The 27,786-nt window shown below is 43.1% G+C and overlaps 1 protein-coding gene across 6 annotated transcripts; it reads right to left on the minus strand.

Annotated features, from left to right (window-relative positions):
• Positions 1-27,786, minus strand: LOC104017925 (disabled homolog 2-like). Of its 6 annotated transcripts, none has more exons than XM_087770951.1 (14): positions 27,624-27,786; positions 17,492-17,611; positions 16,200-16,339; positions 11,838-11,936; positions 11,395-11,526; positions 9,298-9,381; positions 8,717-8,764; positions 7,431-7,493; positions 5,888-6,520; positions 4,906-5,059; positions 3,760-4,301; positions 3,188-3,279; positions 2,471-2,538; positions 1-1,745 (listed from the first exon to the last, which is right to left on the minus strand). In XM_087770951.1, exons 2-14 carry the CDS (start codon positions 17,583-17,585, stop codon positions 1,507-1,509), a joined length of 2,388 nt encoding a protein of 795 aa, XP_087627077.1. In that variant the 5' UTR covers positions 17,586-17,611; positions 27,624-27,786; the 3' UTR covers positions 1-1,506. The 6 variants fall into 6 exon arrangements, with proteins under 6 accessions (XP_087627077.1, XP_087627078.1, XP_087627079.1 ...); XM_087770952.1 differs by having other exon boundaries at positions 17,492-17,664; XM_087770956.1 differs by having other exon boundaries at positions 1,608-1,745; positions 3,798-4,301.

Raw genomic sequence — 27,786 nt, forward strand, 5'->3', positions numbered from 1 at the left:
GAACAAGAAAGCATCTTTAGTAGTAGCAAACTCAGGCTAATGGAATGAGCCTCTAGTGACATTTTATTAAGGCAGATGGAGATTTTATATTTTGCTGTGGGACAGCTCATGTTGAGCAGGCCTGATGCAAGAAGCTACAGAAAGACTTAAGACTATGCTATCAGACAGCTATAGTAAGAACCTGTGAGACAGAAAATTTTTAGCAGGCTCTGAACTCCTAGTGTCAACTAGATCATAAGATTGAGTTATGGAGGACAGAATCAACAACCACACTGATGTTAGCTTGCTATGAAGAGTTGCTTCTTTTTAATGTCATTAGGTAACATCACTTGAGATACTACAGTTTTATATAACAGTATAACATCCATAAGTTTTACGTTTCCAGTTTGAGATGCTTAAATTTATAGCTTTTTTTGTATTACAGAAAGTGCAAGATAAGTTTATATACACAAGACTAATTGTATGACTGGCTGAATTTGGTACTAAGGCTGTCTTCAAGTTGACTTTTTTTAGCTCTCCAGTTCAGCAACTCCTTAAGCATTTGATTTAACAATACTATTTCAAGTTTATACTTAGCATTACCAGAAAAACCTCTGACACATCAGCCATCACCACTGGCCAAGAATGTAGCTGTTACAGTCAGTTATAACCAACTGATTTAGAGATGTTAGTAAAGAGGTTCTTTAGAAAAGGCACTGTTTTCAAGAGATTGAGGACTACCTCACATTAATGGCACAGAGGTGGTACATCTGTTCACAAGGAATCTAGGCATGGAGTAAAGCCATGATTGTCTTTCTGCTGTCTAACATACTGGAAACATGCCACATTATACCACGTGACAACTCAAACTGAGCAACATCAGGGACATTCACTGATATACACATGCAAGAAGCCTATCTGCTTGTTCCATTTGCCTGCCAAGTCGCCTTAAAAAAAAAAAAAAAGCAATCCTAGTAGGCTTTCCTCCCTGAAAAATGCCAGATTAGCACCAAGACAACAGTTAGTGTCCATGACTACCTCAGTGTTCTGCAAGAAGTGTTTCAGCTTATCTGTCCCTACAGTGTAGGCCTCTAGTAGTCAGGATCCCAGCAGTTCTGTTACAGACCCCACAGTTAGTCCCTTTATTACACATTTATGGCAGAGTGCTACTTTTACTATTAGTTAAATGGACAAGTATTGGATTTTTTTCCCCCCACCATACAGTTTACATCTTTGTGGCTCAGAGACCAAGTCATATGTCCAGTCACCAATTAGGAGTAGTGTCCACTTAACTTCACAACTGGCTGCTATTGTGATAATATGCTAGTTGTTCAAGGTGTGGAGTTTTAGCTACTAATTCAATTCCCTTATGTGAAGGCAGCATTTCTTCCCCAGGTACATTCAGTTCCTATATTTTAGGGTAGTAAGTGTTACAGAAAGAGGAATTGTGGTGACCATATTTACAAGATGCACAACAGCATTGCTAAGCTCTTCTGTGGAAGATGATTGCAAAGAACTAAAGTAAAATTAACATCCACCAATTTGAATTTGGGTCTTCAGCACAAGTCCAACTTTCCATTTGCTTTGCCCTGAATTATCATCTTCACAGCATGTTCTTTGAAGGTTCATGTTTCGATCCACCTGGACATGTTTTAGATTACAGACATCATGGAACAGCAGCAAGAGTGGCAGACAGCAAAATGAAACAAGAAGAGTCATATTGAGAAAAGGTCCAGTTATTCCATTTTTTCCTTTTCTGGTTATGCCTAGCATGATGAAAAGGACTTAAGGTTAGGATGGCTATAAGTTATAGTTTTATTGCTTAAACTAGCTTAGAGCCACTAATAGAACAAAAACTAAAGCAATAAATAGCAACACTTGTCTTCTGTTAGAAGCTAGACAGTATTTCAGGGGAAGACTTAGAAGTGTGGCAGAAGAATAGATTTGCTAGTTTGACAGTTCATGTTCTCTAGTCAATGGTAAAAAAAGTTTGAGTTACATTAGTTTCTAGTGACAAAAGCTCTAATAGCCCTTATCCTGTTTTTACTGTAATCCACCCAGAGTACAAACCTGCAATATTTAGGGGATTAAACTTCAGAAAGCTGTACAGGGCACTGTGTGTTAACACTCTCCTAAAGAGATATCTGAAAGATTTTAGTCAGCCCCTCTGAGTTTTTCAGCACATTTACTCATTAAATTTCCTCAAGGAAGGGAAATCTAGATCTATTGTGGCCTTGAGATTTAAGTCCATGGAAGAATAAAAATCAATATTTCTAAGAAAGTGAAGCCAGCTAAGGCTTAGCCAGAATGCAGCTATATACAAGTCTGAATAGAGATACTCTAGCAGAAGTGTTCTTTTAGGGACTGTTTGCCATACTTCAGAGAAGCATTAAAGTTAATCCAGTGTAGTTTTTTAGCTAGCTCTTTGCCAAAACTTTTCCAAATAAATTTCAGAGAATGAAGTAGGTTGTCTTATTAGTGGAAGACTTACCTGATCTATGCAAATGGGTTACCAAAAGGATCACCAAAAGGACCAGAAGGTTGTTTCTGAGATTCCTTCTAAGAAAGAGAGATCATAGGCTGTTAGTGGATTTCCAGGTTTCATCAGGTTTATTCTGCATGTTTGTATCAGATAGTTCCTGTTCCAAACACCTTCTGGAAAGAGAATACTGCGGAGTGTCTGCTAAATACACATTAACTGTATTGCTTTAACAAGAGAAAAGGGCTCTAAATTGATGTTAGCAGTTATCCTAGTCTGAGGCAAGGTATCTTTCAGAAAAGCCATGTGTGCTTAATGAACATTCATTTGGAGCTGAGCCAGTATAGTCATGACAAGGTTGGTTTTAGCCAAATGCTAAATGTCTTAAGTCAGCATTCCAGAATTGATCCAAAGTTTCCACCAAGGGCTTCAAGTGCTGTGTCCCAAATGGAGTGATATGGTAAAGCCACTTCCTCCCCCAGGGGGTACTGAACATGGGAACCTTCCATTTGTTCAGCTAAAGAGCTGCACAGTTCACACTGTCTGCTCTGTAGAGAGGTAAGCATAGCCAAAGTGGAAGACTTCTGCAACTACATTATTTTACAGTCTTTTGTAGAAGCTCCCAATACAGGGCTGAAGAACTTCATGGTAGGGCTTGTAGCTTAGGGAACTGGTTACAGACTCCCCAAGGGGGGGGGGGGGCCAGCATTTGGGTTTTTTACTACTTACAGATGAGGCACTGAACAGGTCTGGTTTAGCTTGACTTTCAAATAGATCATCAGCTGGCAGCACAGTTTGTCGGGGAACAGGCTTTGGTGGTTCTAGGAAAGAGAGAGAGACATACTGCTATATCACTAAACAGCTTTAACAAGTACACAGCTCTGTCTGTATAGCAACACCAAAGCTCACCTAATTGGGTGCAGAGACCCACACAGAAGTTGCTTTGAGTGGCCTCAATTTTCTCTCCTGCTTGTCCCTCAGTACACTTAAGCTAGATAGGACTTCTAACACTGTACAGACCTAGTTTACCTCAGTCTAGTCAAGTAGTTTAGGCACTAGGTATCAGTGTTTGGCCACTGACATTGGTCAATTCTTTAACATTATTAGGGGAGATAGTCCTTCAACCCTGTTTCAGTAACCATTAAATCAAATTTTTAGTTCTATCAGAAAAGAATAGTGATCAGCCTGAGCAGCTATCCAAGCAGGGAGAAAAAAAAAAAAAAAAAAAATTCAGTCATTTTGGCAGACAGCTTGCTAGCATCCATATCATCATGATCTGTACTATCTTGAGGAATACCTACTTTACTACTAAAATAATTGCTGAAAGATCCAGAAGCACCTGAAAGGCTTTGCTTCTCTCCTCTCCTTGCTGGCACTGCAGGTGGCTTTGTCAGCTGGAAGTCTTTAAACATTTCCTTGACATCCTTCATCTCTCTATCACCAAGTGGATCCAGAGCAATAAAAGCATCACTCTCTCTCTTGGATAGCTCCTGCTGAGGTGCAGTTCTAGGTGGTGGCTGAAGTGGGCTAGTTGTTGACATGGAGGGCAGTACAGATGAGGTCTGTGCAGGTAGTGTTGAAGATGGGAACACACTACTCTGGAAGGGATTTACAGCACTGGATGGCTGTGCCCATAAAGTAGATGGAACTTGTGCTGGCTGTGCCCAGAGACCAGAGGTCTGAGAGGCTGCTAGATCAAAAGATGCAGGCTGGCTCCAGCTTGGCACTGCTTGAGTAAATCCTGTAGGCTGAGCAGGCATCATAGACACAGGAAAGACTGATGCAGCTTGAGTGAAGGCAGATGTCTGTACACTCCATGGTGATGAAGTTACTGGCAAGCCACCTGGGGGGAGATTGTTGTTACACAGCACTTCAGTGATCTGAAGACCTCAAGTAGGAGTGTATCAATTCCACCAAGGGTACCAGCAAAACATTTTTCAAGTGCTGTTTGCAAAAGACTGTTGATTTACACTTAAAATGAAGTCATTGGGGGATGGGGGGGGGGGAGGGGGTTAACATTTTTTACTTTGCTCCATTTTGGTCTTGGAAGAACAGAATTGAGGTTGATAGAACAGGACTAGGAACATACATCTATCACTTCTGTGCCAGGACTAAGCATTTACCATATAGTTACTTCTGTGTAAATTATTACTAAGACTCTGCAGCAGTGCTACCCTGGCCTCCCAAGTTGTGCTTGGCACACTTGAACCTTGTGTACCTGAAGCAGCAAGCTGCTGTCAAAGTTTAAGCAAAAAAAAAAACAACACCCTGTTCCAGTTAAGGATGCAAAGTTTAGGGCTCTATTCACAGAATTTAATAGTTTAGGGCAGACAGCACATGGTTTAAAGGGCAGGGTATTGCACATGAAGTAAAGGACAACTAGAACCCCTGTGTTGGTGTTAACAGATATCTTGGATCGGAGCAAGAGCTTCACTTTGTGAACTAACCTAGATCAGCCAATGGAGGTGCTGTGGTAGGACTTGTTTTGAAGAGGTCCAGTGGATTAGTTGGCACAGGTCCCATCTGTGCCACTGAGGTCAAGCCAAGGCTCTCTGTAGTTGGCACAAACAAGTCTGAGCTAAACAAGTCATTCAATGCAGTCTAGAAAGAAAAAAGCTGTTGTGAGATAGCATGTCAGAACACATGCTAGCTTGATCAAGACCCCCCCAGTTCAGAGCTACAAGCTTTTATTTCAGCTACAGCAGAGCTGAGAACTTTGATACATCCTTTAGAGACCAAGTATAAGAGTTTCAAACCTCACCATTTCATTCACACCTACTGAGATGCATGGCATTAAATAGGTATAATATATAGTAGTTACAAGTCAACAGCAGAAAAATAAGACTTAAAGTGACTGAATTATTTGCTAGCATAATGAGCTCTCCCCACCCCCCCAACATTCCTGCTCAGTCCGCAGTGATCCCTGCGGCAAGGTCAACAACTGAGTTTTGCATCATTTCAGTGCAAGACAAATGCAGCTGACCTAGAGCCACCCTGTGTCTAATCAGGCAAGTCATTGAGATTGCCCTCAGTAGGCAGGTACTGCAAAACCACATAGGTTTCTGTAAGCTAGTACTAGTACCTCATTGTTATGAAACCACAGGCTGATGGGCATACAACTACCATAACAGGTTCTGACATCATATCAAGTGTTAATATACATAGCAGCATACTTACCAGACCTTTATAGAAGTATGGCAGCATTAAGGAAGAAAGTATATAATTTAGTGATCATAGCTACTATGAAGCATTCATGAATGTTAGAATGTATTAGAATGTACCATGGCTGCAGAGAGGTTAGAGTAAGTGTAGCAGGTGAAAGAGTAGATGTGCTATGAAGCTGTTTAGCCAGTTACACAGTATGAAGAAAGAAAAGCTTCTTTAAGTAACAGCATGCATATCACCATTAGTTACTTGAACATTGTTCACCTTGATGGGCCTCCTTCCTCTTCCTGGCTTGGTACTTTGTGGTGGTGGGCTAATTGTTATAGACTCATGTGACATGAGCTGGATATTGCTTTCAGAATCCAGCTTTACTCCATTCTGCAGAGATACTCCTTTGGAAGGACCTTGCACAAACAGGTTTGATGGGGCTTTAAGAAAGCCATTCTGTTCTCTCTCTGGTACCCCATTTGAAGTTCTTGCTGCAGGCAACTTACTCTCAAATGGCCACTGGTTTGTTAGCGCTTCTTGTTTGCCAGTTCTATTAGAAATCTGGTCAAACTGTTTACCAAAGTAGTCAATATCACCATTTGAAGCACCATTACCCACTGGTGTCAAGGTACTCAGACTTTCCTTCTGATCAGCAGATTTTAGAGAATCAAATAAAGGCAGTGTAGGTTGGTCTGGCTGTGCAAAAGGATCATCACTGAAAGGGTCTGGACTAGGTGTGGGAAAGAAGCTGAGATTGGTAGAGAAAGAACTCTCAGGCAAGAAGGGTGGCTGTGGCTTTAGTTGTGGAAGAGAGGCTGCGATGCCATTCAAGAAGAGATCCTCTTTTACAAAAGTCTGTTTGGTCTCAATTTCAGAGTTTAGATCCACTAACAGAATCTCTTTAGTTTCCTATTTTTGTTCAGAAAGAAAAAATAAAGTTAGCTTTATGTATTACTTGCTGCATAGTACACAAGCTCAAGGAAAATAGCTGCAAAAGGAGAGATCCTGGTGTCCAACACATCATACTAATAAGTATTCAATGTCACAGTGAAGTTATTGTACCTAGGCTTTCACTTGAGTCAAGAAGCCCTGGTTGAATTCTAGTCCTTTGTTTTGACAAGTTGTGAAATCACACTGCTTTAGTGTGACTTCAAGTTGCACTCTCAGCTTTGGAGTAAGATTAGAGAGCTATTTGCAGGTGTAAGAGATGAACATGCCATCTCTCCACCAAGCTGGCAGTAGAAGGCTAAGACTTGGTCACTAGCTGGACTGACACCTATTGCAGCACCAATTGTATCATGGCTGATGGTGGCTTATAGTGCTAGAATAAACCAGTAGGATTTTTTGGGTCACACTGAGCTATGACAAGCTAAATGCATACTTTTGTGGTTAGGCCACATCTTGAGATAGGGCCACCCATCTAGAGTGGCCAGGAGTCCACTCCAAGGGACTAAAGTATTTGCTTGTCCATAAGATGAGCTTTAGCTTTAAGGGTCTTTAGTTGAGTTTCGGTAATAGCTCTCATAACAGCAGAAGCATGTACTGCTAGCACATATTTCTAAAGGCATCTGACTAACAATACAGTATTATCTCTGTCACAGTCTCAAGTGAACTCTGCTGGATAAGAATAACATTAGCTACTCTAGTTAGTAAGTAGATACTATTATAGCCCTAAAACACTTGTACACTGATGATAGCTAAAGAGATGTCTCAGTGAAACCAGGACTAACAAAGTAAAAAAAACCAAAACAGATCTATTACTAGGACAAAGTTTGCTCTCAAAGCAAGAACCAAGATAACTAAGCTAGATTCTACTTACTGTGGGACTGCTCACATCAGGAGGCGTTGACACATCCCCAAACAAGTCCATCTGGTCAACTCCCTTGAAGCCAGAAATATTGAAAGAATCAGTATGTGTTACAGTTCTTACAAGAGCAAGAATCAAGCATTACGCAGATCTATTGTAAACACATCTATAAATACTGCATTTTTGTGGTGGGTTGACCCTGACTGGACACCAGGTGCCCACTAAGCCACTCTGCCACTCCAACTCCTCAACTGGACGGGGAAAGAAAAATCTAACAAAAAGCTCATGGATCAAGATAAGGACAGGGAGAGATCACTCACCAATTACCATCACAGGCAAAATAGACTCGACTTGGGGAAATTAATTTAATTTATTACCAATCCAAATCAGAGTACAATAATGAGAAAATAAAAACCAAATCTTAAAACACCTTCCCCCCAAACCCTCCCCTTCTTCCCAGGCTCAACTTCACTCCTGAATTCTCTACCTCCTCTCCCCAAGCAGTACAGGGGGATGGGGAATGGGGTTTGCAGTCAGTTCATTGCACGTTGTTTCTGCTGCTCCTTCCTCCTCAGGGGGAAGATTCCTCATACTCTTCTCCTGGCTCCAGCATGGGGTCCCTCCCATGGGAGACAGTCCTCCACAAACTTCTCCAGCACCTTCCACAGGGTGCAGTCCTTCAGGAACAGACTGCTCCAGCATGGGTCCCCCACAGGGTCACAAGTCCTGCCAGCAAACCTGCTCCAGCATGTGCTTCCCACAGGGGTCACAGCCTCCTTCAGGTGCATCCACCTGCTCTGGCATGGGGTCCTCCACAGGCTGCAGGTGGATATCTGCTCCACCATTAACCTCCATGGGCTGCAGCGGAACAGCCTGCCTCACCATGGTCTTCACCATGGGCTGCAGGGGAATCTCTGCTCTGGTGCCTGGAGCACCTCCTCCCCCTCCTTCTTCACTGACCTTGGTATCTGCAGAGTTGTTTCTCTCACATATCCTCACTCTTCTCTTCTGGCTGCAGGTTGTTGCGCAGTTCCCCCCCCCAAATGTTATCACAGAGGCGCTATCACCGTTGCTGATTGGCTTGGCCTTGGCCAGTGGCAGGTCCATCTTGGAGCCAGCTGGCACTGGCTCTATCGGACATAGGGGAAGCTTCTAGCAGCTTCTCACAGAAGCTGCCCCTATAGCCCCCCCACTACCAAAACCTTGCCATGCAAACCCAATACAATTTCCCACACAATGTTGAGACAGTCAGTTATGAACTTAATGGCATCAGCATAAAGCTCTAGAATTTAACCTACCAGTTTCAGTTTGTCAGCTTGATCAGCAGGTAGTGCTTCGCTACCATTCTGTAATAGATGGACAACAGTGTCAATGACAACTGGAATATCAAAACTTGCCTTAAGCAAGGGACTTACAGGCTTGAAAAAGCAAGTAATGGAAATAGGAAGTATGAGGGAGATCACTACTTAATATTAGTTCTGGAGACCCCTTTTACTCCCATTTCCAATGCAATTGGGCATCTGATGTTGCCTCCATAATGCTAGCAGAAAGTCAAAGGTAGTTGTATCGCAGCAGCATACCTAATAAAGTGAGGCTGAGTTGGAGTGACTTACCTCAGTCTTACTTGCTTCTTCACCCTGAAGAAAAGGCTTTTAGTACCTAGATATCATGTAGAACATCTAAAGCCTCTTGCTTTGGAGAGCTTACCAGATCTAGGAGGTAATCAAACTGCTGGTACAACTACCAACCAATAGCCTCAAATGATCCTGGCTCTAGACAGACCTCAGCGTAAAGTCTCACAAGAGCCCAAAAACCAAGCCAAAGCTGAAACAAGCTTTATTTCTATGCAGGCTAATGCAGTTTCTATAATTTTACTTGCCTTTTTCTTGTCTTCCTCTTCCTTCTTCTTCATATTATATATTAGCTGGAAGAGGTCCTTAAGATCAACAACTAGAGGCTCAGCCTAAAAAAAGAATGTAGATTTTAGGCCATGTACTACTTCACAGCTTGCTTCAGTAGAAGTCCAGGGAGCAGCAAGCCAAACTTTCCTAAATGGTGCAACAGTAAGGTTGAGATAACAGGAAAAACAAGAGTTTAAATAACTGTCTAGTCTCTGCATAAGAGAGCTTATGCAGAATCCAAGGGTAATGGGACACAACCAACTTAGAACTGTTAAGTCCCCAGGGAAAGTGACCATACTTGTACTAAGCCTACTTTTTTTTTTTGCTAAAAGCATGTAGCGCAAGATTTCATAAGTACATGGCAAGTCCTAATCATATTTTCTCAAAAGAGCAAAAGGGTATCCAAACCCTCTGGTAGTCTCATGAGAAAAGCAATTTGCATCCCTCTTTTCTACCAACTCCAACACTGAACCTGGAGACAGCTTCTATAGCTAGTACTACACTTATTTTAAACACTATGCAAATGGTAAATCAGTGATGCAAGCATAAGGTAAGATTATCATCACCTCAAATGTATGGAGCAGACACCAGCTTTAAGTGATATCTGTATCAGGATAGAAATTTAGTGTGAATTAGAAAGGCACTGCATCTGCATTCCCTGCACACCCATTAACAAGAATGTTTTGAGTAGTTGCTGAGATGGTGGCAGGTTCAGCTACACTGATTTGGATCTTTTGCTTGAGGCACATAGCAGCTGTGTCATTATCTAAGAGTAGGACAAGTCCTCCTGCTAAAGGTACTGCCTTTAGCTCAAGCAAAGAATCTATTGAACAGATCTCACTGTTTACATGTGAGCATCATCCTCTCCTAATCAAGGGTTTTTAGACGTGCAACTGCAGGAAGAGCCATTTCAAGAGTTATCACCTTTGACAAACAGTACAGCTGCAGCAGTCTAGAGCTGCAGAAATCCTTACTTATCAGCTAGCCAAGTTTGTGTTAAAAACAACTAGCAGCAAGTCAAGAGCTTTCCACAGCTTGGCTAAGCTTATAGGCTGGCAAGCAGCACCCCATGGTGAAAAGCTCAGAGAACAGACTCCACTCCAGAGCACACACAGAAGGCTTCTGTACTTGATCTACAATTCCAGTGAAGCCAGTACAACACAGGACTCCAATAAACTAATAAAACAGGCTTAGGTGAGGGTGTTACAGCTATTACTAAAGTAATAACATGCTCCAACAAGGAACCCTTCAGTATCACCTGTAGTGGGTCTGAAGCTGCCAACTTCTTCAGGAGGGCAGGCAGGGATGTGTATGAGGAAGTTACTAGCTTTGTAGCCTTGGCTCTTCAAGTCATTTTAATGACCATTATAAAGACATTATAATGACAAGCTAATAAATGATAAATATTCAACTTAAGTTCATGTCATTTAGGAAGCTGCATAATACTCAGCAGTAATTCCAAGTACTTTGTTTCCAGTACCACTTATGCACAGCTTCTCTTCATAGAGACAGACCCTGCATATGGGTTTCCCCCCATGCAGAAATCCTGTGACAGAAAGATCAGAATCCCTCCCAGAAGTAACTCTAGGAGGACCAGACCTGCAATTCATTGGCTCCAGAAACTGCTGCACAAGACAAAGCATCATGAGAACTAGACTAGTGCAGTTCTAACATCTTTAGCTTCACTCAGAATTAGCAGCAAAGATATCCAACTCAATAATTAGCATTCTTGCTGACAGCAACAGGCCACTGGTACAGGAAAGCCCATGATAATGGCTCTGTTCATCTCACTAATGCCTTCCATGGTTCATGGACATGTTAAGCAAGATTAATCATAGTAAGCAAGGCTACTTCAGTGTTTTTATTCTGGACTACAGAGAAGCTGAACAAGATAAAAGCCACTTGTGTACAGTCAATTCCTACTGCCCTTCTCTAGGAGAAGGACCAATCCATCTGTGCTGATGTTCCCCTACACCTCATAGGGCTACTAGCAAAACACTACACCCTTATCAGATGTTAAGTGTTTACACAATAACATTACTCATAGCAAGTGAAAAAGGGCCTCTGATCCATACCTGTTGTGCTGTTTTTATTGCAAAAAACTGGTGTTGGCCTTCTCCTCCGCAAATATAGCCAAAGGCACGATTATCTGTTACATCCCGAGCAATAAATGAGACTTTGTTTACTGGATGCTCATGCTCTATGACCTAGAATGGGGGGGGGGTGAAATATTAATTTAAATTGCAGGAAACATAATGGCTGCTCTTCTCTATAGTTAGAATTAAGATTGTTAGAAGACTCCAGTTCAAGACTCAAATTTATCAGGCTTTGATTAACTACAATAGGATGTAGCTATCTTTCTGGCAGGAGGCTTCAGCTTTACAACCCATTACACAAGCCAATTCTTATATGCAGAAGGGGGGCATGATGCTATTAATGAATCTAGTTCAGATTGGCCTAACTTCCAAGCGCCTCACTTGCTTTAAGAATCACATTAAAATAACAAGTCATATCTTACCCCAGTTTTCTCATCTATTATCTTGATACCAGAGAGGGAGATGTTCACCCAGATCTTCTGTTTGTGTTGACCCTGGGAGCGGGCTGCCACTGCCATTCCCTGAAGAGGATGAATATCAAAGTATTGATGAGACATCTTTTAGACTGGTCTTTAACTTGTTTCCTTATATTTCTCATGAGCCCATGGCTGTGACTGTATAGTGCTAATCTAGTTATTCCTATGCAACTGTACAATTAGAGCAGCATTCTTCTTGCAACATATGCCTCACCAAGTTAGGGGTGATACCTCAGAACTAGATTGTGTTTCCCCTGTAAATGTTTAGGAGCTTTAAAAGCTTCCCATCTTAGTTCACAAAACTGCTGCAATAGCAGCATTCTTACCAGCTTTTGTAGCCTGACTGAAGCTATGCAAGGGTTCTGCTCTCCAGAAGTAATCCTCTTTCTTGCTGCAGGGTCTCATTTATTCTTTGGCTTACCTATATCTCTTGGTGTCACCATTGTCATAGGATGCCAACTTGTGGTCTCATAGAATACCAGGTTGGAAGGGACCTCAAGGATCATCTGGTCCAACCTTTCTAGGCAAGAGCACAATCTAGACCAGATGCCCCAGCACCATGTCCAGCTGAGTCTTAAACATGTTCAGCATAGCTGAGTCAACCACTTCCCTGGGGAGATTATTCCAATGGTTGACTGTTCTCATCATTGTGAAAAATTTACCTCTCGTGTCCAATTGGAATCTCCCTGGGAGTAACTTGTACCCGTTACCCCTTGTCCTCACCATGCAACTCCTTGTAAAAAGGGAGTCTCCATCTTCTTTGTAGCTCCCCTTTCAGTACTGGTACATGGTGATGAGATCACCTCTAAGCCTCCTTTTCTCAAGGCTGAACAAACCCAGCTCTCTCAGCCTATCCTCATACGGCAGGCTTCCCAGACCCTTGATCATCTTGGTGGCCCTTCTCTGGACCCCCTCCAGCCTGTCCACATCTTTTTTGTATAACGGGGACCAGAACTGTACACAGTATTCCAGGTGTGGCCTGACAAGCGCCGAGTAGAGAGGGATAATGACTTCTTTATCTCTGCTGGTGATGCCCTTTTTGATGCAACCCGGCATCCTATTGGCCTTCTTGGCCGCAGCAGCACACTGCTCACTCATGTTGAGCTTCCTGTCCACCAGGACCCCCAGGTCCCTTTCCACAGAGCTGCTCTCTAGCCAGGTGGATCCCAGTCTGAGCTGCACTCCTGGATTATGTTTTCCCAGGTGCAAGACCTTACACTTGTCCTTGTTAAACTTCATAAGGTTCTTGTTAGCCCACTCTTCCAGCCTATCCAGATCTTCCTGCAGGGTGGCTCTCCCTTCCAGAGTGTCTACTTCCCCACTCAGTTTGGTGTCATCTGCAAACTTCATCAGGCTACACTTGATCCCGTTATCCAGATCACTTATGAAGATATTGAATAGCATTGGGCCCAATATCGATCCCTGGGGGACCCCACTTGTGACGGGTTGCCAGTTTGAAAAAGAGCCATTTACCCAAAAGCCATTTACCCAAAAGAGCTTTGGGTGCGGCCCGCCAGCCAATTCCTCACCCACTGCACAGACCACTTGTCTAGGCCATAACACATCAGTTTCTCCAGGAGGAGGCCGTGGGGAACTGTATCGAAAGCCTTGGAGAAATCCAGGTAGACGACGTCCACCGCTCGCCCCATGTCAACCAAGCAGGTCACTTTATCATAGAAGGCCACCAGATTTGTCAGGCACGATCTGCCCTTGGTGAAGCCATGTTGGCTTTTCCCAATCACGTGCTTCATTTGACTCGTGATGGCCCCCAGGAGGATCCATTCCATAACTTTCCCAGGGATTGAAGAAAGACTGATGGGCCTATAATTACCCAGATCCTCCCTTGAGCCCTTCTTGTAGATAGGGGTAACATTCGCCTTCCTCCAGTCCTCTGGGACATCCCCCGATCTCCACGACTTCTCGAAGATTATGGAGAGTGGCCCCGCAATGACATCAGCCAGCTCTCTCAACACCCTCGGGTGGATGGCATCAGGGCCCATCGATTTGTAGGGGTCAAGCTCCTGTAATAATTCACATACTAACTCCTTCTTCACTGATGGTGGGTCTATGTTTGGATCCTCCTGGATTTTCGTTCCCAACGCCTGAGATCCAAGAGTGTTGATAAAGATAGAGGTGAAGAAAGTGTTGAGAACCTCTGCCTTTTCAGCATTGTTGGTGACTGATTCACCTCTACTGTTTAACAGTGGGCCTATGTTTTCCTTCTGTTTCCGCTTGCAAATTACATACCTGAAGAACCCTTTCTTGTTATTTTTGACGTCTCTGGCCAGTTCCAGTTCAAGCTGAGCTTTTGCCTTTCTAACTGCATCTCTGCACACTCTGGCAATGCCCTTGTAGTTCTCAGTGGACAATCTTCCACTTCTCCATCTCTGGTATGCATCTCTCTTGGTTTTAAGCAGACCCAGGAGCTCGTGGTTGAGCCAAGGGGGCCTCTTGCTCCGCTTCCTTCCCTTTCTTTTATAGGGGATAAACTGGTTTTGTGCTTCCAAGAGAGCATTCTTGAAGAACTCCCAGCACTCGCTGGCTCCTTTATCCTCCATGGAAGCTTCCCACGGAATCCCTCCCAACTGAGCTCTGACCGAGCTGAAGTTTGCTCTTCTAAAATCTAGAACCCTTGTCTTGGTGCTAACCTTCAGCATGCTCAGCCAGATCCCAAACGCCACAACATTGTGATCACTGCAGCCAAGGTTGTTACTGACCGAGATATTACAAAGCAGGTTTTCTTGGTTTGTGAATAGCAGGTCCAGCAGTGCCTCCTTCCTGGTTGGCACATCTAACATTTGTAAGAGGAAAGTGTCCTCTACGCATTCCAGGAACTTAATGGATGACATGCAAGCTGCTGTATTGTTCTTCCAGCAAATGTCTGGGTAGTTGAAGTCACCCATGAGAACCAGGTTCTGTTGACCAGAAGCTTGCCTTAGTGTCCCAAATATTGCTTCATCGGCTTTATCGTCGTGGTTTGGAGGTCGGTAGCAGATGCCCACTGTAAGGTCCTGCTTGGAGATGACCCCCAGTTTTAACCTAGAGGCATTCAATAGACCACTCACAATTACCATAGTTGACTTCGATACATTCGAGGTTTTCCTTAATATAGAGTGCGACTCCTCCACCTCTTCTTCCCTGCCTGTCTTTGCGAAACAGCCTATAACTGTCCATCGTGATTCCGCAGTCATGTGAGTTGTCCCACCATGTCCCAGTTGCTCCTATGATATCATAACCTTCTGACTGGGCACAGAGCTCCAATTCCTCCTGTTTGTTTCCCAGACTGTGTGCATCTGTATACATACACTTGAGGTGGTTGCTCCTCTCGTACACATCTTGGGAGACAGCTAAGGAACATTTGTCACTGCTCTGGTTGGCCTGACTTACTCCCCAGTTGGATGTGGTGGCATGAGCATTTCTGTTTTGGACCCCACCCCCCGAGTCCTTCAGTTTAAAGCCCGCCTCACCAAGTTAGCCAGCCTGTTGCTGAAGATTCCCTTGCCCCTCCTAGACAGGTGGATTCCATCACTCCCTAGCATGTTATAGTCATTGAAGAATGCATCATTGTCGTAAAAGACAAAACCCTCACGACAGCACCAGCCACGTGGCCAGGAGTTGATATGCACTACTACTAGCATAAGGCTACCCCCTTCCCTCAAACTGGCAAAATGGAGGAAAAGATAACCTGGGCACCAATGTTTTTCACTTGCACCCCCAGGGCTTGAAAGTCTTCCTTGATTTTACCCAGGTTTTGGCTTTCAGTGTTGTTCATGCCTACATGAAATAGTAACAACAGATAGTAGTCCGTTTTCTTGATGAGTTGTGGCACCCTCTCGGCCACGTCTCAAACCTTAGCTCCTGGAAGGCAGCATACCTCTCGTGACTCCCCGTCAGGTTGGCAGATGGGTGCCTCAATACCCTTCAGAGTCACCCACTACGAGTACTCGTTGTTTCTTTTTATGGTGTCCACTGTGTGCTGCTGGTACAGTTTCCCCTTGCAGGGGGCTTTGCAGTTCTTATGTTAAATGGCACAAAGTTCACCCCTCCCCACCCAAAACCCAAGCTCACTATTTGTGCTCATGCTATTAACATCCATGCTGAGACCCAGAGGAGTATTCCCAAGCCATTAGAGAAACACTGTCCTTTGAGCAAGGGGTTACAGCTTTAGAAGTTATGTCCATCTAGGATGGTGCTGTTATTACTATGTTACTAATAAGCTGTATTTTAAGTTATGCCAAAGTGACCATTTGATCAGCTTTCTGAAGGCTACCCAGAAGATGTTCCTTACATGCCAGGTCAAGCTTTTACCTTCAGCTTCATCATTGAATCCTGACTCATTTTGTCACCTCTTGCCTCTGGGACATCATCAGTGCCAATGAGTTTAGCTTTGTATCTTACACCATCACCTTTGAATCTGGCCAAGAGAGATTCATCTGTCTTTTCCAGCCCTGGAGACAGAGAAAGGTTTGTGGTTGGTTTTTTTTTGTTTGTTTGTTTTGTTCATTTTAAAGAGAAAAATGTCTATGTTGTGGCTTTGAGAGTTTTGTTTTTTTTTAATATAAAAATACATCATATTAGTACATATTAAAACTGTCCCTTGAGTATAACTGAATAACAACCTTAGTCCTTCCAGTAGTGCATGCACTGCAAGATAGTTACTCCTTTAAGGTTACAGTGTTCTTAAAGAATCTGGCCTCAGTTCAAAGGGTGGAGCCCAATGCTTAATATTTGGGGACTTCAAGAACAATTGTTTGCCACATAAAAGACTAAAATATTTATAGGCAACAGCCAAGTAGATATAAGTGCTAAGCAACAATAGCAAGCAAAGTGGTACTTCCCATGGCCATACAGGATGTTCAGTAAGCCTTTCAGATGTTAGCCTCTAGTTCTGGCATAGTCAGATCTCTTCTTGGCATACAAGAATCATCTAGTCCCTGTGCTAGAACTTTATATCAGCACCATCATTTCTACAAGTCCTGGTACCCCCATCTCTGTAATCACTTGGTATTTTAGCTATATTTGCTATTTCCACTACCTCAGAACTGCTTGGTTTTTTTCTCTGCATGCTCAACATACTCAGAGTGTGCACCTAGGTATGTACCTCTGTTTGAGGTAGTTACATTTACATGACCTAATCTATAAAAAAAAAAAATCTATTATCTACAATAATTCTCATTAAATGAGTTTTCTAGCTTTTCTGGAGTAGAATCTGTGTCCAGCATGTCACTCTCTGTCTCTCTCGAGGGAGGGGAGGAAGTGAGTTCAGGTTCAGACCGACAGCTACTAGGATGGTCCTGGGTCTGATCACCTCCTCAGTAGGCTTTCATTTCTCCAGGCTTTTGGTGACTTGTCAGGCTCAGCAAATGAGTCATTTAACAAGTGGAACAGAGAGCTTCAAAACTTAAAGCTAGGAAGCTTTCAAGCTAAAAGCCTACCTTCTGGTTAGATTTGTTTTACTAGCTTATTTATTCACTCTTCCAGTCAGCTTGAAATCTCAGAATTATTTCAACTATGGTGTGAGAGTGATCTTAGTTTTAGACAAGTGCAAAAGATTAAGGAGACTGACTAGAGGAAGTGTTCAAGAGGTAAGTATCCCTTACCTTTCTTTTTTTCCTTCTTTGAAGGTTGTGCTTTCAGTGGAGCCTGTTGCTCAGGCTGGCTGTTGATAGTAGTAGTTTCAGCTTCAGTAGACATGATGAGATGGTGGTCAGCTATGCTTGCTGCAGTTTTTAAAAATCCAAACAACAATCAGTAGGCAGGCATAATATTTTACCTTGAAAAATAAATATTCTCATTAGACCTGTTAGTCCAGTTTGTTTTTTTTTTTTTTGCTGAACACTGAAGCCCACTAATGCCTGAAGACATGCTCTCTAGGAGCTGAGCTTTAGGACATTCTACCCAGCTCCATGCTGGAAAGAAGAAACAGCAACCTCAAGGTACTGAGTCCTGCCTGTCAGTGATCCCACTTCCACAGTTTAGTTGGCAGAGCTACACCCAGCTTTGGTGTTATACAGCCACAGAAGTATCTGACTCTGAAGTAAAGTTAAGGGACAATAAGAAAAAAAAAAACCTAGGAAGGAGCAAATATACACAAGCAAGACCTCACTTTGGCAACTGTAAAGTGGTAGAACTCCAGATGGACAGTTGTCATCTTTATACTCTAGTCATCCCTCCATTATTGCCATCTGCCTCCATCCCATGGAGGCCAGACCACTTATTTGCATAGACTCAGCCACAAAACTCCAAGGTGGAGGAAGATGGTGTGGTGGGTTGACCTTGGCTGGACACCAGGTGCCCACCAAGCCACTCTCTCACTTCCCCCTCCTCAACTAGATAGGGGAGAGAAAACTATGACAAAAGGCTCATGGGTTGAGATAAGGACAGGGAGAGATCACTCAGCAATTACCATCATGGGCAAAACAGACTCAACTCAGGGAAATTAATTTAATACATTGCCAATCCAATCAGAGTAGGGTAATGAGAAATAAAAACTAAATCTTAAAACACCTTCCCCCCACCCCTCCCCGGGCTCAACTTCGCTCCCAAATTCTCTACCTCCTCCCCCCAAGCAGCACAGGGGGACACACATAAGTCTGAGCTTCTCCACAGTAAGACAGGGGTATTTGCAAGGGTTCAGCCATTCTCAGTGTTAACAATTCAGTTTGAGAAGGTTAAGGACAGCTTTCCAGCCAGTTTACAGGACAAATTCTCCTATCTGAGGTCTGGCACAGCTCATCTCACCTGGTGAGAGCTCACAGTACATGACAGTTATTTATCATACCTTTGGAGAATTCAGTATCTTTGAGAATCGTATCTCTGGAGCAAGAGAATTAGCTGCTAAACTAAGAATGTAAGGATAGATAAAGGCTACCTTAATACAAGTTCATATTTTAAATAGCTACTTCTTGACATCCAAGTTAAGCCACTAGACTAGCACAAAATCCCCTCAGGTTTTACTTTAAAATTTCACTGGGGCAGGGAGCAACATTACATAGCAGTAATCTAGTCTGCTTGAGGTACGAGAGTCTCATCCACAATTAAGTTTGGATTCTATGCTTTAGACCCAAGTCAAAGCTGTGCTACAGTGCAAGGTATTTGTCACACTTAAGTTTGGCTTTTCTTAATGAAGAGCGCTGGTGTGGTCTACATGCCAGTAACTAAAGTGAGGTTAAAATCTTCTGTTTGCAGTTCTTGCTTGGAGGCTTCCTTCTGCAGTACTCAGTCCCTTAGTCAGACTGCAGGAGTAAAGCAACAAGAGACTAGAACTGTCCTATTACACTTGAATTCTGAGTTCATCTGAAAAGAGCCAGCTAGCAGTGTGGCAGGATTAGAGATGCATGTGCTTTCATGCAGGGAAAGTCATGCCTTCAGTTATACTGGCATAGTGAAGAGCAAGATCATTCTCACAGCAACTATGTCAGCAGACTGTTAAGTGATGTCTTTTGAATCTTCTCCATGTAGATAAGTCCATTGCTATCACCACAGCTTAGTTACTTGCTATGCAATTGTATGGCCCATTTTAACTACTATGCTAAATGCACTATTTCAAGTCTTAAACTACAGATTTCTGGATGTTGCTTCCCTGGGAGAAGTGCCCCAAACTCTTGCCTGTATCAGTAGCTACACACCACATTTTGCTCACTCACTTTTCAATTTACTCCAGAAAGGGCTTGTTAAGAGGCCACTAGTAGCATCTCCCTCCTTTCCTATAGGGACTATCCTGTGAAAAGTGATTACTGATCACTCCTTCAGGGAAGACCATTTCAGGCCCTCAACACATAGGCCTTGAAGTATGAGCTGTTACCTATTATCTCAAGTCAGGCAACTCCCCATTCAAACATTGTACTTATTTCCACACATCTACCCTGGAAAAAGTCAGTCTTAAGACTTTGGGCATACTGTGCTCTTGGTGTCTTCTCTGAACTCCCTACAAGGGGAGCTGTTGGAAGTGACAAGACATCCTTGAAATACCTGTTTCTTAGCAAGAACTGAAGCAGATGCCAAACAATTTTGTTGAGCAACATTTAGTTTCCCCTCAAGAGATGCTTTCACAATTATCCTTTATTTGAGCAAGGGGTGGCAACACAGTAGCTACTCTTAATGATTCAATTTCTGTCCTGTGCACAGGGAATTGAGGGTCTTCATTATGGCTGTAGCTTGTCACAGGATTTTAAGACTGGACAACGATTCTATGAGTCTGTGATTCTATGACAATAATTTTCACCCAACAGACAGGCTTTTTCCCCTCAGCAGACAAAGATAATTGCCTTAATGTTGATGAAAGGCTGTCTGAGAAGACATTAGGGACACTGAAAAAAGTCAGAGGCAAGAAAGATAAACATCTGCTCAGCACTCTAATACTTTGTCCTTTTTACAGCCCATGTTCCTCCTTTGTCCCTTGATACTGCAAGTACATGATTCAGCTTAAAGAATTATTGCATGTAAATATTAACCTCAAATTAGAATCTGAGAGGCCAGGAGAGGACAAGAGAAGCTTTTACTGTCAAATGCAATATAGCCTGTTAGGATGAAGTAGTAAGTAGAAGCACAGCAATAGTTCAAGTGCTGAACATGCTTCAGGTTCTTCCGGTTAGAAGGTTATATCAGGACCTGCACAATGTATCCTTAGAAATATCTCTAGCCATCAAGTTCTTGACAGAAGAGCTGTCTTCAGAAGGGTGGTAGACAAGCTGTCCACTTGAGTGAATTCAGGACTTCAGTTTTGCAGGCTGAAGAAATAGACTAAAGGCTAACAGCAATACATAAAATGACTAGCAAGAGTCAAAGCTGTAAAGCCAGATACATTTACTAATAATGGACAATCTTGACTAGCAGCATTCTACCCACATTAGAAGTATAATAGTGCATTTGTGTGAGCCCTTGTATGACTGACTGACATTTGCATCTAACAAATCCCTGTGTGCATAACTGGCTATCACATTTTCTGCCTAGTTCCCTACTGCAATGATAGTGCCCCAAGTAGCCTTGAGAAACACTAGGCATTGTGCTATTCAGACTTTTACCTTGTAAACAGGGTCATTCATGCTGAGGCATCAAATAAAATATCATAAGTGTTGTTTCATTACTAGAACACCCATTGCTCTAGCATATGACAGTGTCTGATTTCAAGTTAAATAAGCCTCCTGCAACATGACACAAGATTACTATGATTTAGATGGAAAACTCCAGCTGCTTGCTCTGATGAAAGCACTACCATTAGTTTGTCTCCTCTATGAAAATAATCAAATTAGTCTGTTAAGAACTAGCATAGTCAGCAACTAATACACATGAAAGATATTAGCCTTACCTACAGGTAGGGTTATACCTGATATATATTGTTCACACTAATACATAACAAGTACCTGCTTGAAGACAAGTGGTGGAAGAGTTCATAGCTTAGGGACTGTTCCCCTCCAGTTTATGCTATGTCTGGAATGCAAGAACAGCATCACTTGCCAGAAAGTCAACTAAATACAGGGTCTTATTCTACCAAGTCTAACCCAAGCCCCTGTAGTTAGTCTTGTAAGAGAGAACTGAAAAGGATGTTGACCTACCTTACCTGACAAGCAAAGCTACCTATCATTCCCTCAATCAGTAAGGTCTAGATTAATGATGCCCCCACCACTCAGTTTCTCCTGTGATTCCTTGATAGCAGGGAAACCAGGATGAGTTTTTTTTAACCCAAGTTAAAATAAAACAAACCCCAACTATTCAGCTGTCCTGTTTAGGCCATAGGTAGTTAGAAAACCAATTTGTGGTTAAGAGATCATTTGCTTGGTATCATGGCCTTGGTTAAGCCAGACACTCAGCCTGTTGGCCACAGTATTTCCAGATTAACAGGATTTTACTTTAGGGAGTTGTCCCTACTTCTTTCATGCAACTTCCTTTTAAGCCCTGTTTGATGTCCTCTCACCTAGAAGAGTATGGATCAATACTTTGCAGAGGTATTAAGGCAGCCTTATGCCAAGGGCTTCTTCTACCAACAGGAATACCCTTTTGGAATAAGCTACAGCTGTACTTACATATTGGAGAATAGGGCACATGGTCCAGCTGTCTTGATCATATACAGCCAGTAATGAGAAACAGGGAAGGGTGACATCCACCTACTTAGCAGGATAGAAGTGTGATAATAGATACCTCAGGGAATACCTCCTTCATGCTGCTCCCTTCCCTCCAGTACCTACTGTGAAGTATATAGAAATTTTATTACTCTAATTAGTCATGTCAGCTACAGTTGTTGGCATGTACCATTGCTGGTACATGATCATGCCTGTGAATCACTACCCAGACATCTTACCATTTTAGTCTATTTGCCAACTGCTATTTCATCAGTTGATCAGAACAGTGTTATCAGTGCATCAGTCTGATCTGTTTGGTTTTTAGCAAGAACATAGAATTTTAAACTAAGTTTCCAAAAGTGCTTTCTGCACACTTGAATCACTGGAATTACAGACAAGTGAACATCACTAAGTTAACAGCTGGAACTGAACAGATCACTCAGTTCAAGTGGTGCAATTGGACCAGTACTTTTTACCATTGTACTATGCTTTTGAGCACATCATTACTGATGAGATGATTAGTTACTTCTCAACCCAGCTGCCACAGTAGCTCTATTTTGGACACACCCCCCCCCCCCCCCCCCCCCCTGTCATGGGAATCAATACAGCTGTTGCAGAACTATTAGAACAGAGGTCTCAGGAGAAGTCATGACTAGTTTAAACAAACTGGTATGATATAAATTAGCAACTGTTGCCCTCTGTTTACTTTTAAGGAAGAAAGTGAAATGCTCTTCATGTGCTATTGCTAACTGGTTCCTTGAAGATTTCATCTCAAGCTGAAGGGAACTAGCACTATCATAGTCTGTTTGATAGACAGGAGTTATTCTTCAACCAGGCACTTCAGTGTCCAAAGGTAGCGTTCAGACACCTAGCTAGTCTATCTCAACTTATGAGTTGTTCCAGGAATAACACAGCATCTTGCAACAAGTCTTGGTAGCAGTCTTTTCAACCTCTGTGTTCAGCATTTAGCATACCAACCTATTAGTTAATTTCTCAGATTAAAAAACCCATTCACTCTCAGCACCAGCAATACCAGCATCTTAACTCCAGATTCTTCTTTTACAAAGAGATTGATAGATACTCTAGTATACTCTTTCTTGTTAGAGAGCTATTCAGTTGGTAACACAGGCTTATGCTTAGATTATATAGTTAGATTATCCACTAGAAGTTTCTTCATATCAGTCTTCCAGAAAGACAGCATGCTTTACAACTTGTCAAGGGGCCACTCCTCTATACCACTCACTCCAGCCTCCAGTACTGAAGCCCTATAAGAAGGTGGCTCCTGAGCCAGAGTTCAGTTGTCTGTTGCAGCTATTGCTCAGGAAAGTATCACCTGCCTACTCACAGGATGAGGAATCTCAGGCCATGTGCCTGCAGTGCCTACCACTCAGTCTTCTGTCAATACTACTTGTTGAGACTCACTGGATATACCAAGCAACCTGGAAGCAAAGTAGTTGTTAATCAAGGCAGCTGTAATTGTAGTTACACATTTGTGATGTACATTAGAGGAAGTTTACATTATTGCTCCTAAATCCAGACTCTGAAGTAATCCTGACCAGGCTCCCTCTAACTTTCCATCTCTATGATGGTCTTGATATCAGATTATGTGGATGTGCCCATCCATCAGAAGCATGCAAGGACAAGTGTCAGCCTTCCATCCTGCTCTAGAATTTACCTTCCATCAGCCAGGCTAGCAGCTGTTTGCAGCTAAATCTGCTATTCAAGCTACTAGAAAACTGCTTCTTACTCATATAGTGACCCATGTGCCCTCCTTTAAAACACAAATAACCCTGCTTTGAGGGAGCACAGAAGATAATCTATAAGGTAGAAATACAGGTTGCAATATTAACACTACATCCTTAGTCTTCCCAACTTGTCCTATCCCTTCCTAGGAAGAAGGTCTCATCCCTAAGTGTTTTAGCCATAGGGCAGGCATATTAGAGTTCTTATAGGAGACTTGCAGTTATGTGACATATCAGCATTATGAGTTCAGTATACTTTGCTAGAGGAGCCAGTTACTAACTGACATGGTCATGAAGCCTCCCAAATGTAAAGGTCTATTATCCTGTCCCTGACTTACTTGTTCACTTCAAGAGATAATCCTCATCAAGCATTTCACTTATTGCTTAAGGATGCAACATGAACTGACAGAGCAGCAGGAAATTCAGCTCCTAAGCCAATAGTCTGTCCTTAACTATCCCTGTAATGTCTGAGCTTTGAGCTTTAGGGTGACATGCACCAGCTATGAAGCTTTATTAGAAGCTTTTAAAAACCCCATAGATACTTGGGAGTAAAGGTCTGCTGCAGGGCATTTCAGCTGAGACACTTCATCCTCAAGCACTTCATAGCATATGCAAGGCACATCCTTTCAGCAGAGGGGAAACTGGAATGATCTATGTCCCCATCAATCAGGGCTGACATGAGTTAGATGGAAGATGATGCTTTGTTCAGCACTCAGCTTGTATAAACAAGCTAATCCTGTTGAAACTGGTACCTCTTGTTTATTGACTAGGCCTGCCACTATGCTTCATCCAGCTTCTTTATAACCCTGAGACCCTTGAACCCAGATACAGCCTCAAGCCCAGGTTCCTAAAGTCAGTTTGTTTTGTCAGTTACAGTACTTAGACACCTTATTCTATTTGATCCTTCTAACATAACCCCAAGTTGTATTTCTGTGGAGTCCATGCTGAGGCAGGGGAATAGTGGCTTATTCTTGGTTGTGTTTCACAGCAGAAGCTCATTAAGACCTCTTAGCAGTCCTACTCTGAAATTTCCTGGGAGTGGGTGTATGTGTCTCAATTCTACTAATAATCCCTTAGTCTAAATGCAAGAACTAGGGTTTTTCTCCAAAATCCTTGCAGATTACAAGGTGCCTTCATGCTATTTCTTCATCATTTCTTTTGACAGAATCTAGCCAGCAAGCAGGATTTGTACCATCAGTACTGTTTCCAGAGGAAGCTGGCTTTCTCTGGATGTGGAATTTATTGCTTCATTGTCCAAGCAACTTTGCTTCTGAAATGCTCACATATTGCTAGCCTTGCTGAATGAAGTCCACAAGCATTCCCAAGAACTGGGTTAACCCAGCAGGCCACACAAACATCCTAGCAGTGTAAAGGTCACCAAGAGAAGAGCATCAATAGGAGAGGGAAAAAAAAAATCTGTAGGTTTGGCAACAATACTCAGTGACTACAGCATATTATGTGCTTTTATTTACTTCATATCTCAAGCTGTCATTTTTATCCTAAACATCCTGCCCAGACACCAGCCCTTGACTCCCCTTCCTTGACACTAAGTACATTTATTTGCTTTTGCACAGAGACAAAAATTTAAGAGCTTTTTGCCACCCTTTGCATAAATCATATTCACCTGTTTAGAGTGCTTCTTTCCATATCTGCTCATGAAGTAAAGGCCTTAAGCAAGAAGTATATCCATAGCTGCTACTGGTCTGTAGTGTCCAATAATAGGGTCATGCAGGCACTTTGACAAGTAATACTCTTCTCAATGAGAAAGCGGGTTGTGTACTACAGATGTATACTTGGAAACACAGCAGAAGGCACACATTAGAATAGATAACCATCTCTACCTTCACAAGAGGAAGCTGATGCCAGATTTTTGGCATTTGGCCTATCCTTCCAACTGATAGTGCTGAGTACAACTGCTGGTACTCAGCCAATAGCTTTGTTTGAAGTAAAAGCACAACAGATGAGAAGTATCATAAGTTACAGGACTATCAGAGTAGTGCTCATCATTCTCCCAATCTCCTGTCTGCAGTGACAAGCACAAAAGACCCTGTTAGATTCCCCTCAGCAGAACCATCTCTTTATTTAAGACTTGGAGCACCTGGCATTCACTCCACTTTACCCTGAGCCTTCCTAAACTAGCAAACTTCATGACTTGGAGTAAAGCCTCTGTTTTGATGTTTCACCCGACATTCATTTAGTAAGTGTGAATAGTAAATGTGAGTGCTATTTCTACCACTTGGTTCTCCTCCTCCAAATGCAAACTCTAGTGAGTTACTATTAATAGAAATTTCTGCTTTAGACTTGACCACATCCTCAGACCATTCAGGGAATTTTGGAAGCCCAATTATGCCTCAAGAGCAATTGCATTGGATGTGACTGCAGTGATTCTTTAAATGTACATGGTGGATTACTCCCTCAGACAATCCCCTTCTCAGCTGAAGACTTCCTTTTGTATCTGATTTGCCCCTCTGATTAGCCACCTACTGCCTTACCCACCTCCTGGAAGGTCCTATAATCACCTAATGGAAACTCATCTGAAGACCTACTAGCGTTATAACTGCCAATAGGTCACTATCAGACACCAGGACATGTTTTCAATTTACCAGTGCCTGATAAGTCTTCACAGCCAGCTAGAATACATAGCTTCATAATTACTTTTCTCTAATTGAATCTGCATCTCTATTTTGCCTATCTACACAGGAGTTCCCATCCCTAAGCATACCTATGCCCATTCCTTAGCATACAATGGGCAAATCTAAGCCTACATGCTCTCAGATTTGGTCCATTTTGCACAGTCTTGTTTATGGAAGTTACCGAAGACTTCTGAGGCAAAAACATAGCCTTTTAAGGCAAACTAGCTTCATTAAGAGAAGATGGAAACAATTCCTCCCCCCCCAAAGTTAATCCTACCTTACTAGTGGATTTACATGCTTCCCTAGCAAGTGCTCAAGTAACCAGTCTCAGCTTATCCAAGGGGTAGAAACTCTGCTACTAAGAAGTCTAGCTGTATTAGCAACACCTGTATTTATCTTACTGCTCAGAGCACAGGCACTACCCCAACAAAAGTGTTATGATGATCATTAGACTTGGAGTCTCACCAAAGAAGAAGTTAGTTTTTCTGACAAGATAGAAGACTCATTTCTGTTAATCCTGGACATCTTAAACTATACTTATTTAATACAGACACAAGTAGCATCCTGAGATTAACCAGCAGATAAAGGGGTGCCCAGCAAGGATGCTCTATCCAAAACAAAAGCCCACCCCTGCTTCACAGCATCCTAACCCTTTCCTCCTCTCTGCTACTAGAGAGATTATTTCATCTCAGTTATTTATGTGAAATTTTGTGCTTATATACCTATTTTTTTCATTTCTTAATCCCCTCCTCTCCACACACACAAAAGTGAAAACGCGTGTTTAATTTGCTTTGCGCTCTAGCTTCCTTAGGGCGCCGGCCCTGCTAGAGCCCAGAGCAGGATGCAGACAGCTTCCACCCTGTCTCAGCCAGGACACACTCCTCCACAGCCCGGCTCGGGCAGCGCCGAGCTTCCCCCCACACGCAGCGGCACGGCCGAGCTCAAGCACTCCCGGCACCCTCCCCCCACCCCTCCGCGCTGCCAGCGCCGCAATCTCGCCGGCTTTCGGTGGAAAAGCGCAGCCCCACCGGCACCTTTTGCCCGGGACTGCAGTAAGATGCGAGTAGACGAGACAGGCTGAGCCCCGGCCTGGCCACAGTTGGAGCCCCTCCCGACGCCCACCTCTTTGTTAGCGCCCACCACCCGCGGCACGGCCGCTCCAGGGGGCCAATGGCCCGGGCAGCCCCGCCACGAGCACCGTCTGTCACATCCTTGGGGGAAAAAAAGCTCTCCCTTTTCCCCCGGTGACAGCCCCCGCATGCTTTGCGGGAGCTGAGCCCCGCTCGCAAAGCTACTTACAGGCTAGATCCGTGCCGATCTGTGCATGATCTAACAACTGCAGCTGGTAGCCTGGCTGGGACTGGGGCCTTGGTTAAATATTCAGTTGTACTCTCGCCTTCAGATCAGTTAGCCACTCACAGCGAGAGATATGGTTTTAATCAGATGCTGGCAGCTGAGGACT

Source organism: Nipponia nippon, unplaced genomic scaffold, assembly GCF_047370975.1.
Source record: "Nipponia nippon isolate SJK-2023a ecotype South Korea unplaced genomic scaffold, ASM4737097v1 scaffold_34, whole genome shotgun sequence".
Taxonomy (NCBI): Eukaryota; Metazoa; Chordata; class Aves; order Pelecaniformes; family Threskiornithidae; genus Nipponia; species Nipponia nippon.